This window comes from Dryobates pubescens, chromosome 2 (genome assembly GCF_014839835.1).
Source record: "Dryobates pubescens isolate bDryPub1 chromosome 2, bDryPub1.pri, whole genome shotgun sequence".
Classification (NCBI taxonomy): Eukaryota; Metazoa; Chordata; class Aves; order Piciformes; family Picidae; genus Dryobates; species Dryobates pubescens.
This window is the reverse complement of record NC_071613.1, coordinates 2966554-2981063: the sequence shown is the minus strand read 5'-3', so window position 1 is coordinate 2981063 and position 14510 is coordinate 2966554. Positions and strand designations below refer to the sequence as shown.

The window sequence follows — 14510 nt, the reverse complement described above, 5'->3', positions numbered from 1 at the left end:
GCTGCCCAAGGAGGTGGTGGAGTCGCTGTCACTGGAGGTGTTCAGGAGGAGACTTGATAGGGTGCTTGGTGCCATGGTTGAGTTGATTAGATGGTGTTGGATGATAGGTTGGACTTGATGATCTTGAAGGTCTCTTCCAGCCTGGTTTATTCCATTCTATTCCACTCTACTCAACAGTTTCTCCTAAAGGAAATAAAACCTGCCAACACCAGGGCCCAGTACTCTGTTTGTTTGGAAGGGGTTCTGTTTGGTTTTGCTGTGGGGTTGGGTTTTTTTTTTGGGGGGGGGGGTGGGGTTTTTTTTTGTGCATATTTGTCCCTCCTCTCAAACAGTGTTTCCATCAGAGTACTGCTTTCGTTTGAGACTAAGCATCCAAGCAGCACAGGTTTGGAAGAAGTTTGCAGTTCTGCTGTGGTTACTGAATTCAGGCCTCATCTTGAGGTCCAGCTGTGTCTTGTGGTACCTCTGCTATTCTAATACAGGACACAGGGAGAGGTGTGCAGAAGATAGGCAAGCAAAGATACTGTTTGGCTTGGAGAAATTACTGATGATACATGCACCTCCAAATCATAGCTTCACCTGGAGATTGTCTTTGTCTGAATTTGGCTTAGCAAATTCAACCTGGGACACAGTAACAACTAGGGGGAATGCTGTTAATACATCCTCCTGTTAAATCAAATTCTCATGGAACTCTGGATCATAGATCTGTTGAGGTTGGAAGAGAGATCATCATGTCCAATCACTTACCTAGAGGTCACAATCCCAGCACTACTGCTAAGCCACTACTATAGAATACAATAGACCAGACCAGACCAGACCAGGTTGGAAGAGACCTTCAAGATCATCGTGTCCAACCTATCATCCAACACCACCTAATCAACTAACCCACGGCACCAAGCACCCTATCCAGTCTCCTCCTGAACACCTCCAGTGATGGTGACTCCACCACCTCCCTGGGCAGCACATTCCAATAGGCAATCACTCTCTCTGTGTAGAACTTCCTCCTAACCTCCAGCCTAAACCTCCCCTGGCACAGCTTGAGACTGTGTCCTCTTGTTCTGGTGCTGCTTGCCTGGGAGAAGAGACCAACCCCCACCTGGCTACAACCTCCTCCCATTTCTATTTTTTTCCATTCCCCCCAGGCCTGCCACTACCTGACACCCTGAGAAGTTCCTCCCTTAGCTGTCTAATCAGGTCCAGTAGGTGCATTTGGATGTGTCAGTCTTTAATGTAGTCACTCTGAAACACTGAACTTGGTTGATTTGAGAGGCCAAAGAGTTTTTCCCCACCTCAAGGTCTGTGAGACTTGCTAATGAAGAAATAACTTCTCTTCATAAAAAAGCTGCCTTGTTTCACCTCCCTACTCAGCCTATGCTGGACAAAACTCCCTTGCAAATTGAAACTGCTTGTTTTCCTCACTGGCTTCTCTTTTTCACTTTGGCACAGGACACACTTAAGTAGCAACTAGATGGAAAAACAATGTTGAGGGAACACTGCTCCAGCTCTAATTTCAAAGTATTTGCCTGATCTCTTAAGTCACACATGGCAATATCCATTCAGTACTGTTATTAATGCTCTCTGTCTATTAATGCTGGAAGTGTATTAAGATAGAAGTGATCCTCAGTAACAAAGAATGACAGAATCAATAAGGTTGGAAAAGACCTCAGAGATCATCAAGTCCAACCTGTCACCCAACACCTCATGACTAACTAAACCATGGCACCAAGTGCCACATCCAATCCCCTCTTGAACACCTCCAGGGATGGTGACTCCACCACCTCCCTGGGCAGCACATTCCAATGGCCAACAACTCTCTCTGGGAAGAACTTTCTCCTCACCTTGAGCCTAAACTTCCCCTGGCACAGCTTGAGACTGTGTCCTCTTGTTCTGGTGCTGGTTGCCTGGGAGAAGAGACCAACCCCCTCCTGGATACAACCTCCCTTCAGGGAGTTGTAGAGAGCAATAAGGTCTCCCCTGAGCCTCCTCTTCTCCAGGCTAAGCAACCCCAGCTCCCTCAGTCTCTCCTCACAGGGCTGTGTTCCAAACCCCTCACCAACTTTGTTGCCCTTCTCTGGACACACTCCAGCAACTCAACTTACTTCCTAAACTGAGGGGCCCAGAACTGGACACAGGCTCAAGGTGCGGCCTAACCAGTGCAGTGTACAGGGGCAGAATGACCTCCCTGCTCATGCTGGCCACACTGTTCCTGATGCAGGCCAGGATGCCATTGGCCCTCTTGGCTGCCTGGGCACACTGCAGGCTCATGTTCAGCCTACCATCAACCAGTACCCCTAGGTCCCTCTCTGCCTGGCTGCTCTCAGCCGCTCTGACCCCAGCCTGTAGCACTGCACTATATATCATGTCACTATATATCATATACACTATATATCATGTCACTGTGCACCACCGTTCTGCTCTGGCAGACTAATCATGAAACTGGGAGCTTCCTCCTCAGTTTCAAGGGCTTTCATTTCAGAGGCATTAACTCAGGTAGTTGGGGAACATTGTGTTTCGTTGGCACAGAGGATTGTTTGGATGCTTGAAAAGAGAGGATAAACAATCATAGAAATGTAATAATTGTCTTAATGTTATCTCTCCTGAGCATTTATTCAGGCTGTGTTTTCTCCTTGTAGGGAAAAGCACACCGTGAGCAGCAGCTCGTCTTGCTGAAGGAGCATCTAGAGAAATACTACCGGAGCCGTGACCGGAAATGGATTGTGCTGTTTCCAGAGGGAGGCTTTCTGAGGAAAAGGAGAGAAACAAGCCAGGAATTTGCCAAGAAAAACAACTTGCCATTTCTTCAGCACGTCACCCTGCCGAGAACCGGGGCGACACAAGTGATCATGAGGACGCTTGTAGCGCCTCAGGAGAATGGGACGCCGGCAGGGAGAGACACTGTGATGCAAGGTAAAGACCGCTTCGCTCTCTCGGATAACCAGCAAGCTGAATGTCTCAGGGTTGAGCTAAGCAAAGCACTTCATCTTGGACTGCTGTCTTTGGATGTTAAATACATCCCTAATGCATCATTGCATTGTGTAAACGTTTTCATATTTGCTTTTAGTTCCACTAAGTTTACTTTTTTTATGCGGAGATGAGCGGCCTGAGTGGGCAAGACAGTGGGCTGCTTGTTTCAGCACAATTGTTTTGCACTGGCTTGCCATAGCATGGAAATACAGAAAAAGTATTTCTGGCATATGCAACCTCTTCTTATTTTTATTCCTAGTTTAAAAATGTTGTTTCTTTGCATCCAGCACTGCACACTTCATTCACAGTGTCACCGAATCACCAAGGTTGGAAGAGACCTCAAAGATCATCGAGTCCAACCTGTCACCCACAGACCTCATGACTAGACCATGGCACCAAGTGCCACATCCAATCCCCTCTTGAACACCTCCAGGGATGGTGACTCCACCACCTCCCTGGGCAGCACATTCCAATGGCCAATAACTCTCTCTGTGAAGAACTTTCTCCTCACCTCCAGCCTAAAATTCCCCTGGTGCAGCTTGAGACTGTGTCCTCTTGTTCTGGTGCTGGTTGCTAGAGAAGAGACCAACCCCTTCCTGGTAACAACCCCACTTCAGGTAGTTGTAGTTGTAGGTCTCCCCTGAGCCTTCTGCTCTCCAGGCTAAACAATCCCAGCTCCCTCAGCTTCTCCTCACAGGGCTGTGGTCAAGGCCTCTCCCCAGCCTTGTTGCCCTTCTCTGGACACATTCAAGTGTCTCAATGTCCTTCTTAAACTGTGGAGCCCAGAACTGGACACAGGACTCAAGGTGTGGCCTAACCAGTGCTGAGTACAGGGCAGAATGACCTCCCTGCTCCTGCTGGCCACACTATTCCTAATACAGGCCAGGATACCATTGGCCTTCTTGGCCACCTGGGCACACTGCTGGCTCATGTTTAGGCAGCTGTCAATCAGCACCCCCAGGTCCCTTTCTGCCTGGCTGTTCTCCAGCCACTCTGACCCCAGCCTGTAGCTCTGCATGGGGTTGCTGTGGCCAATGTGCAGCTCCTGGCACTTGGATTTGTTGAATGCCATCCTGTTGGATTCCTTCTCTTGAACTATTTTCCACTGAGTTCAATGTCTCCGTTTCTCTTTGTGATGACTTTCCCCTTTTTGTTGGGAGTCACTGATGACTAAATTTGAAAGGTCATTTTGGCTGACTTACGTTAGAACAGTTACAAGGCAATAAGAATATTCTTGCAGCATTGTTGTTCTCAGATGTCTGGGCTGTAAGGGGGAATATGGTAGGGATATAATTCATACCTGCAGTTGTGGGACTTAATGCTTTTAGTTTCTCAGTTTTTTTAATGAACCTCTTGGCATGATCAGAGAGTTAGGTTAGATCTTACTTAACCTTCTCCCTCCTTCTCCCTCCTTCTCCCTCCTTCTCCCTCCTTCTCCCTCCTTCTCCCTCCTCCTCCTTCTCCCTCCTCCTCCTTCTCCCTCCTCCTCCTCCTTCTCCCTCCTTCTCCCTCCTTCTTCTCCCTCCTCCTCCTTCTCCCTCCTCCTCCTTCTCCCTCCTTCTCCCCCCTCCTCCCCCCTCCTCCCCCCTCCTCCCCCCTCCTCCCCCCTCCTCCCCCCTCCTCCCCCCTCCTCCCCCTCCTCCCCCCTCCTCCCCCTCCTCCCCCCTCCTCCCCCCTCCTCCCCCCTCCTCCCCCCTCCTCCCCCCTCCTCCCCCCTCCTCCCCCCTCCTCCCCCCTCCTCCCCCCTCCTCCCCCCTCCTCCCCCCTCCTCCCCCCTCCTCCCCCCTCCTCCCCCCTCCTCCCCCCTCCTCCCCCCTCCTCCCCCCTCCTCCCCCCTCCTCCCCCCTCCTCCCCCCTCCTCCCCTTCTCCCTCCTCCCCTGCTCCCTCCTCATCGTGTCCCTCCTCCCCTGCTCCCTCCTCATCGTGTCCCTCCTCCCCTGCTCCCTCCTCATCGTGTCCCTCCTCCCCTGCTCCCTCCTCCCCTGCTCCCTCCTCCTCTTCTCCCTCCTCCTCTTCTCCCTCCTCCTCTTCTCCCTCCTCCTCTTCTCCCTCCTCCTCTTCTCCCTCCTCCTCTTCTCCCTCCTCCTCTTCTCCCTCCTCCTCTTCTCCCTCCTCCTCTTCTCCCTCCTCCTCTTCTCCCTCCTCCTCTTCTCCCTCCTCCTCTTCTCCCTCCTCCTCTTCTCCCTCCTCCTCTTCTCCCTCCTCCTCTTCTCCCTCCTCCTCTTCTCCCTCCTCCTCTTCTCCCTCCTCCTCTTCTCCCTCCTCCTCTTCTCCCTCCTCCTCCCCTCTGCTCATGTTTTCTTATTTAAAACCAGCACCAGAACAAGAGGACACAGTCTCAAGCTGTGCCAGGGGAGGTTTAGGCTGGAGCTTAGAAAGAAGTTCTACACAGAGAGAGTGATTGCCCATTGGAATGGGCTGCCCAAGGAGGTGGTGGAGTCACCATCCCTGGAGGTGTTCAGGAGGAGACTTGTTAGGATGCTTGGCTGCATGGTTTAGTTGATTAGGTGGTGTTGGATGATAGATTGGACTTGATGGTCTTGAATGTCTCTTCCAACCTGGTTTATTCTAAACATTTCTATTACTTATTGTAGAGACAATGTGTTAGGGGTTAATGGTGATTTTGTACTGATGGGCAGTGCTGGTGTTTCCATAGCCAAAGTATCATACAAAAAATAGGCAAAAAGCAATCCTTGTGGAGCAACACACGCAGGTGACTTGGGGTTTGTTCAGTGCCAAAGGTGAAATTCCAGGGTTAGCAGGAAACCTCACACAGAAATTGCTCCCAGATTTTTAGTGCTGAAGTTAATCTTGTCATCCTAAGGAAATGAAGGGAAATGATATTCTTTCAGGAGAGTGGGGGGGGGGGAAGATTTTAAATGAAGTGAAAAATCAAGCTGTGGAGCACACTAGAATTCTTTTCTTTCAGAATGCATTCAGAAAAGCAAGGCTGCAAAAGAGCCCTCCTTGTCTTAGAGTATTTTAGGTATGAAAGAGAAACAGAATACTCTAGTCCTTGTTCAAAGTTATTTTTCGAAGGAGAAAAAGTTTGGCCTCTTCCTGTTCTATTTATTCTTGTCTCTGTGGGAAAAAAGTTATGAAAAGTAAGAAGTTCCCCAAATGTGAATTGCAGGCCTTCTACTTCTGGAAGGGGACCAGAAGCACTTGTTAAATACTGAGTTTTAGGCCTGCAGAGCTGGCAGCTGGAGCCAGGGAGCTGCATAGTTTCCCTGTGTTCCAGGAGCAGGGTAGTTGGAGCTCTCCTCAGCCGCTTGGATCGCCACAAGTCCATGGGACTGGATGGGATCCATCCTAGGGTGCTGAGAGAGCTGGCAGATGAGTTGGCCAAGCCACTCTCCATTTTTCAGCAGTCCTGGCTCACAGAACAGATCCCAGAGGACTGGAAGCTGCCAACGTGGTGCCCATCCACAAGAAGGGCCGGTTGGATGAGCCAGGGAATTCCAGGCCTGTCAGCCTGACCTCAGTGCCAGGCAAGATCATGGAACAGGGCATCTTGAGTGCAATCACACAGCACTTACAGGATGGCCAAGGGATCAGGCCCAGCCAGCATGGATTTAGGAAGGGCAGGTCCTGCCTCACCAACCTGATCTCCTTCTATGCCCAGGTGACTGCCTGCTGGATGTGGGGCAGGCTGTGGATGTAGTCTGCCTGGACTTCAGCAAGGCCTTTGACACCATCCCCCACAGCAAACTCCTGGCCAAGCTGTCAGTCCCTGGCTTGGCCAGCAGCACTCTGAGCTGGGTTAGGAACTGGCTGGAGTCTGAGCCCAGAGAGTGGTGGTGAATGGTGCCACAGCCAGCTGGCAGCCAGGCACTAGTGGTGTGCCCCAAGGATCAGTGCTGGGTCTTTAACATCTTTGCATACATGGCTTGCTGTCAGCTTAGCTTGCTGTGGATTTGGGGGTTGGTTATTTTTGTTGTTGTTGTGTCTTTGGTTGGTTTGCTGTTGTTGGTTGGGGTTTTTTGGTTTAGGTGGGGTGAGGGTGGGTGGGTGGGTTGGTTAGTTTTTAGCGGCTTGATTCAGACTCTGGGGAAATGAGCATTTGATAGTAGTTGACCTAACTGTGAACTGAGGTACAGGAGTTGTCTCAGAGTACAGTGGAACCACACCCTGTCCATCCTACTCAAAGTACAGAAGGAAACATTAGTAGGCAAGAATGGGAAAGAAATGTTTGGGTTTAGCTATCATTCTTTTATATTCATGGACAGGAAAATGTAATAAAAGGCATGAAAGAGAGAAGCAAATTTTTCCTGTGCCAGGGGAGCCTGGTATTTCATAGATAGGAAGATGAGGTACTTCAAGCTGAGATACTCTTAAGCTCACTATAATGTTTATAGCATGGTAAAACTTTCCTTTCAGAGAAGTACAAAAGGTTAATTCTTCCTCTATGTCTTCCTTTAACTGTCTGCCTTCCAAATGATTTCACTGCACTCTGGGTTATATTATAAAGTTAGAAGCTGAACCAGTTAGTGATCATCTGTATTTCTTTCTCTCTTTTATCTTTTCCTTTTTTTAGCATGAAAAAAGTGGCTCAGTGAAATCCAGCTGTCTTGTGTCTTTGGGTTACCATTGCTGGCTTGTGGGTGCGAGAACCAGATGTAGCACCTATAGGGCTTTGCCACTGTCTTACACAGAGATTGTGTGCAAACTCTTTGCACGTTATTGCTGCGCTCCTTTGTTTGGGAAGTGGCTTATTTTTCATTAGCATCACACTTGAGCTTCGTGAGTCACAGTTTGCCTGTGCACTACTTCTTGGAATGGGCTGCCCAGGGAGGTGGTGGAGTCACCATCCCTGGAGGTGTTTAAGAAGAGACTGGCTGAGGCACTTGGTGCCATGGTTTAGTTGATTAGATGGTGCTGGGTGATAGGTTGGACTTGATGATCTCAAAGGTCTTTTCCAACCTGGTTAATTCCCCCCTTCTCCCCCCTTCTCCCCCCTTCTCCCCCCTGTTTTCTTATTTAAATAGTTCCTGGTGGCTCGGGTTACCAAGTAATTGACCTCACCATAAAAAGCCGCCTTCTCCATAACTTATCATTCTTCCAATCTTTTTGTTGCTGACGAGCTTTACTGGTAATGATGGGAGTTCACTTCCCTCCTCAATCCAGTTTTAGTTTAATTGGCTTATAGATGGAGTAACTCCTTATCAAAAACTATGTCCTTTCTTGTTGAGTTTCCTGGGCAGTTAACACTGGGTCATGATGCACAGTTGCAGTGTTCTTTAGTACTGTTGTTTCACTAGTATGGGCCAAGTTAAAGTTGTCCTTTCAGTTCTTACACCATTCCACCTTCTCAGCTGGTGTGCTGTATAGTACTGGGTGAAAGAAGGAAACATGACAAAAGCAAAAGGTGTTTTGTTCTTTATATGCTAAACTGCTCCCTCGTTTGGTACAAACCAGGTTGCATACAGTGGTTTCATCATGTTACCCATCTCTCTCCCCAGCTTGCTTTTGTGTGTTGACTGTCACTGAGGTTACAGCCTTCAAATAATAGTTCAAGAATTGTGCAACAGTGTTTGGATTCTACATCACCTGTCCTGCTTTGATAAGGTCTCTAATCTGATTGCTGTCGTTGCTTGGGTAGAGATCTGCTTATGCAGTGAAGTGCAAAGGTCAGAGGCCTGCCCAAAATGTCATTAGTCTTCATTATTATATTCTTAATAGCCAATCCCTTTGTCATTTTAATTATGAATGTCTCACATTTTGTTACCTGATTCTTCCTCTGTAAAGTGAGGGGAGGAACAGCTGTCCCTGAGCTAGATAATCAATATCAATAGTCAAACTGATCAGTGCTTTATCAGTTGCTTTCCAAAGACAAGAAGCTCCTGTTTTCTTAGCTTCCTTCTAACAGGTTTCCAGGCTGCCTTTCATATTTGAAGTCACAAACATCAGGGTGAGATTTCATTTCTTGCTGGCAAATACTGAATGAAATCATTAAAACAGTTGTTGCTCTTCCTGGGTTTTCAAACACCTGTTCAGTTGGTTAGACTTGATTAAACAATTGTTTAGTTGGTTAGATGGTGTTGGATGATGGGTGGAACTTGATGATCTCAAAGGTCTCTTTCAACCTGGTCTATCCTTTCCTATCCTTTCCTATCCTATCCTTTCCTATCCTATCCTTTCCTATCCTATCCTTTCCTATCCTATCCTTTCCTATCCTATCCTTTCCTATCCTATCCTTTCCTATCCTATCCTTTCCTATCCTATCCTTTCCTATCCTATCCTATCCTTTCCTATCCTATCCTATCCTTTCCTATCCTATCCTATCCTATCCTATCCTATCCTATCCTATCCTATCCTATCCTATCCTATCCTATCCTTCAGCTTTAATGAAACATGGCAAATATTCCTAAATATAGAAGGATGGAGAAACACACAGGAGAGGCACTACTCTCAGTTGATGGCTCAAGTGACTGTGAAGCTGGAAAGTACAGACAATGTACTTAAGTGGTGTCTAGAAAGTACAGACAATGTAGTTAAGTGGTGTCTGTGCCTGGAAAGAGGGTATAAATTGATTCTGGTGTCTGATGAAAGTGTCCCTCTAGGCAGATGTGCTGTGCACCCCGAAATAGAGCACTGCTGCCAGCACCTGCCTTCCAGGAGAAGGTTTTAGAGCAGAAGAGAAGTAGGGGCAGCATAAAAGCACTTGATGCATAACCATCATCCCCTTAACCCTGCAGGTACTAATGTGTGTGTGGAGGGGGTTGTTTTAGGGTTGGGTTTTGCTCATTTGCTGAATGTTTTAACAGAATGCTTAGTCTCTGACCCAGCTGGGAGTACAGTGTTTCTTCAGCTATGTGGTGGGGGGGAAGTTTCCCCCCTCCCCAACGTTAACTTTGCCAGACCAACTCAGTTAGAAGCAAATGCAGCTGTATTTACAAGCAAAACCTACACTCTACAGTGCAATGCAATGAATGTGTACAAAATAGACAGGAGTTACAGTATTACACAGATATTTACAGTTATAAACAGCACAAGGACCCTCCCCGGCCAAGGACCAGGGGAAGCTACTAGTTTCTTCCTCCCTGCTTGCCCCTTACCCCCCTGTACAAAAGGGGCAAGAGAAAGGAGCAGAGAAGTTAGACTTAGGCAAAGCCAGCCAACAAGCAGGTTATCTCTCCTGAGTGAAGCAAAACAGCCAGAGATCAGAATGGAATAGGGAAAAAAGGGGAAGAATTGTTGTGGCACAGCTCCTCTTATTCCAGGTATTTACCCAAGGAATTTGTTTAGAATAATCTTCTGTTTTCCTTTTCACACCCAATAGTCATTTATTGATATTTTTCCCCTTTTCTGCTCAAAACCTGCAACTAAATTTTAAAGGCACAGCCTAAAACCCACCACATGCTAAGAATCAGTCTTCTGTAGGTATAAAAGCTTGCAAAGTGTTCTAAGTGTTAAAGAGCTGGCAATTCAAAGGGGTTGGGAGCAATTGCTCACTGAAGAGACATGTTCCAGAGCTTACTACGGGGAGGGGCTGAGGGAGCTGGGGTTGTTTAGCCTGGAGAAGAGGAGGCTCAGGGGAGACCTCCTTGATCTCTACAACTACCTGAAGGGAGGTTGTAGCCAGGAGGGAGTTGGTCTCTTCTCTCAGGCAACCAGCACCAGAACAAGAGGACACAGTCTCAAGCTGCGCCAGGGGAAGTCAGGAGAAAGTTCTTCCCAGAGGGAGTTGTTAGCCATTGGAATGTGCTGCCCAGGGAGGTGGTGGAGTCACCATCCCTGGAGGTGTTCAAGAGAGGATTGGATGTGGCACTTGGTGCCATGCTCTAGTCATGAGGTCTGTGGTGACAGGTGGGACTTGATGATCTTTGAGGTCTTTTGCAACCTTGGTGATTCTGCGATACTTTGGGTCAGCTTTGCTCTGGTACATTGGGGATTTTTTCATACTGCTGGATCTTACCATGCAGCAATACTTTTTTTTGTCTGATAAGAGGTTGCTATGAGCTTGGTCAGAGGCATATTGAAATCTTATCATGCTGTTTTTAAATGCAGCACAGTACATTTAGTTCTGATGCTTTTTCTCTGAGAAATTCAATTTTCCCTTTGCAGAGCTGGGCGCTGGACTTCGCAATTGATTTCCCTTCCTTTTCCCCTCCCTCTTTTTAATCAAACTTTTTGATTCACTGCTCTGTAAGGAATGTGACTTGAATAACATGTGGGAAGGGTTTCTTCTTTATGCTGAAAAAAAGAGGCTTTTTGTTTTATTCCAGGTAATTTCTTATGGAGAGATCTTGGGGTAATGAATATGTCTGAGAAATAATCTTTGGGAAAAGAATCAATTTGAAGGTCAGCTGTCTGTCCCAGGAGGAAGGGAGAATAGAAATAGAAATAGTAATAGGAATAGACTAGACTAGACTAGAATAGAACAAACTAGGTTGGAAGAGACCTTCAAGATCATTGAGTCCAACCTATCATCCAACACCACCTAATCAACTAAACCATGCAACCAAGCACCCTATCAAGTCTCCTCCTGAACACCTTCAGCCATGATGACTCCACCACCTCCCTGGGCAGTACATTCCAATGGCCAGTCTCTCTTTCTGGGAACAATTTCTTCCAGCCTAAACCTCCCCTGGCACAGCTTGAGACTGTGTCCTCTTGTTCTGGTGCTGGCTGCCTGGGAGAAGAGACCAACACCCACCTGGCTACAACCTCCCTTCAGGGAGTTGTAGAGAGCAATGAGGTCACCCCTGAGCCTCCTCTTCTCCAGGCTAAGCAACCCCAGCTCCCTCAGCCTCTCCTCACAGGGCTGTGCTCCAAACCCCTCCCCAGCTTTGTTGCCCTTCTCTGGACACATTCAAGTGTCTCTATGTCTTACTTAAACTGAGGGGCTCAGAACTGGACACAGGACTCAAGGTGTGGCCTAACCAGTGCTGAGCACAGGGCAGAATGACCTCCCTGCTCCTGCTGGCCACACTTTTCTTGATGCAGGCCAGGATGCCATTGGCCTTCTTGGCCACCTGGGCACACTGCTGGCTCATGTTTAGGCGGCTGTCAATCAGCACCCCCAGGTCCCTCTCTGTTTGGCAGCTCTCAGCCACTCTGACCCCAGCCTGTAGCTCTGCATGGGGTTGTAGTGGCCAAAGTGCAGCACCTGGCACTTGGATTTGTTGAATGCCATTCATGGGACAATCTTTCCATTCTGAGGTCCTGTGAGGGTGCTCCATTTGAAAAATAGCAGGGTTTGGGTTTTGTTCTAAAGTCTGCTTAGGCTTGAAAGTAACATCCTTGGGCATGCTGAGGTCCTGCCTCCTTGGGGTGTGTGCAGTTGTCTCTTCACATTTTTAATTGACTTTAAGATAAATATGCTCAGCAGCAGGGGACAACATAGTAAAATAGCCCTCCACAAAAGTTACCACCAAGATTGATTTCAACATTTCTTTTCTTAAATCCTTGGTGACTAAAGGCTTTTTTTGGCACTGGGAGATCTTGGGATGATTATGTAAGGCTTATTTTAAAGCAGAGCGTGCAGAAATATGCCTGGGACTGATTTGGTAGCATGTCTTGGTACTTGCACATGGAGGTATCAGTGCTTTCTCTAAAGGAGGGTCTGTGGAGCCTGATAACTGAAGAATGAATTTATTTTTGCCTAGCCAGTGGTTCCTGCTTGGCTGTCACAGGCAGGTTTTTCTTTTCACCCTGCCCTGGAAGGGGATGGAGGTGAGTTTAGAGCTGGGCTGAGGAATCCATGCACCAGCTCTACTCCACAAAAGCAGGAGGTTAAAAATTAGCATAGAAAAGGACTGCAGGAGTCTTACTGTAATGAAATTTGCACCATTATCTGCTGAAAGAACACTTGGAAATATTAGCTAAATACTTAGTAAAATATTTGGAAGCATTTTACAGTAAATGATAAGATAAAGTGCCCAGATTCATCAGGCATATTTTTAATTGCAATTAATGATGTGTGCTTACACCATTTACTTGTCTTTATCCATTTTTACTTCATGCCTAGGGAAAAAAAATAAAGGGAATGGACTTGTTTTGAAATGCATTTTAAATGAATACTTCTGTGGAATTGCTATTAATTTCCCATTGGTTGTTCCCTCATCCATTGCTACCTCTGAAATCAAGGCTTCTGCAGTTGCTGCTTTTCATAGGAGAGGCTTGACAATCATTCTGTCATCATGCTGGCAACCCTGGAGCATCTCATGGGACCTTCTGTTTTCATTTCTCCTGTTTCTCAGGGGTTTTAAAGACTGTGTTTCCAGAGGGTAACAGAGTGTTTCAGCTTGACCTGTGGCATTTGCCCCTGGTCAAATTGGAAGGATGCTGCTGCTACTACAATTAGGAAATAGTGTCTGGCCTAAATCAGGCAGTGTGTGTGATCTGTAATGAAGCAGTACAAGCCCATTGTTGAGCAGGCATGATGATGACAACACTAGCTGCTTCTTAAAATAATTGGTAGATATTTAGAATAGAATAGAATAGAATTAACCAGGTTGGAAAAGACCTTTGAGATCGAGTCCAACCTATCACCCAACACCATCTAATCAACTAAACCATGGCACCAAGTGCCCCATCCAGTCTCTTCCTAAACACCTCCAGGGATGGGGACTCCACCACCTCCCTGGGCAGCACAATCCAATGGCCAATCACTTTTTCTGCAAAGAACTTCTTCCTCACATCCAGCCTAAATCTCCCCTGGCACAGCTTGAGACTGTGTCCTCTTGTTCTGGTGCTGGCTGCCTGGGAGAAGAGACCAACCCCCACCTGGCTACAAGCTCCCTTCAGGGAGTTGTAAACAGCAATAAGGTTTCCTCTGAGTCTTCTCTTCTCCAGGCTAAGCAACCCCAGCTCCCTCAGCCTCTCCTCACAGGGCTGTGCTCCAAACCCCTCCCCAGCTTTGTTGCCCTTCTCTGGACACCTTCCAGCAACTCAACATCTTTCCTAAACTGAGGGGCCCAGAACTGGACACAGGACTCAAGGTGTGGCCTAACCAGTGTTGAGTACAGGGCAGAATGACCTCCCTGCTCCTGCTGGCCACACTGTTCCTGATACAGGCCAGGATGCCATTGCCCTTCTTGGCCACCCGGGCACACTGCTGGCTCATGTTCAGCCTACCATCGACCAGCACCCCCAGGTCCCTCTCTGCCTGGCTGCTCTGCAGCCATTCTGACTCCAGCCTGTAGCTCTGCATGGGGTTGCTGTGGCCAATGTGCAGAACCTGGCACTTGGATGTGTTCAATCTCCTGTCCTTGGACTCTGCCCATCTGTGCAGCCTGTCAAGGTCCCTCTGCAGAGCCTCTCTACCCTCCAGCAGATCAACTCCTGCCCCCAGCTTGGTGTCATCTGCAAATGTACTGAGGATGGACTCAATGCCCTCATCCAGGTTATCAATAAAGATGTTAAAGAGCATGGGGCCCAGCACTGATCCCTGGGGGACACCATTTGTGATAGTGTGGCTCTAATCACCTTCTCATACTTCATTAAATTGGGTGCACATTAAATGAAATGCAACATACATGAAATGCAGGCAGAAACTCCTGAGTCAGTCCTTGCATGCAGGTCCTGGTTGGCAGCAGGG

The 14510-nt window shown here is 47.7% G+C and overlaps 1 protein-coding gene across 1 annotated transcript in view; it reads left to right on the top strand.

Moving 5' to 3' along the window:
* Positions 1-14510, top strand: part of LPGAT1 (lysophosphatidylglycerol acyltransferase 1) — a 111639-nt gene that overhangs the window by 56702 nt on the left and 40427 nt on the right. The window contains exon 6 of the mRNA XM_054169291.1: positions 2634-2907. Within this exon, the coding sequence (XP_054025266.1) occupies positions 2634-2907 (274 nt within the window). The remainder of the gene's footprint in view (positions 1-2633; positions 2908-14510) is intronic.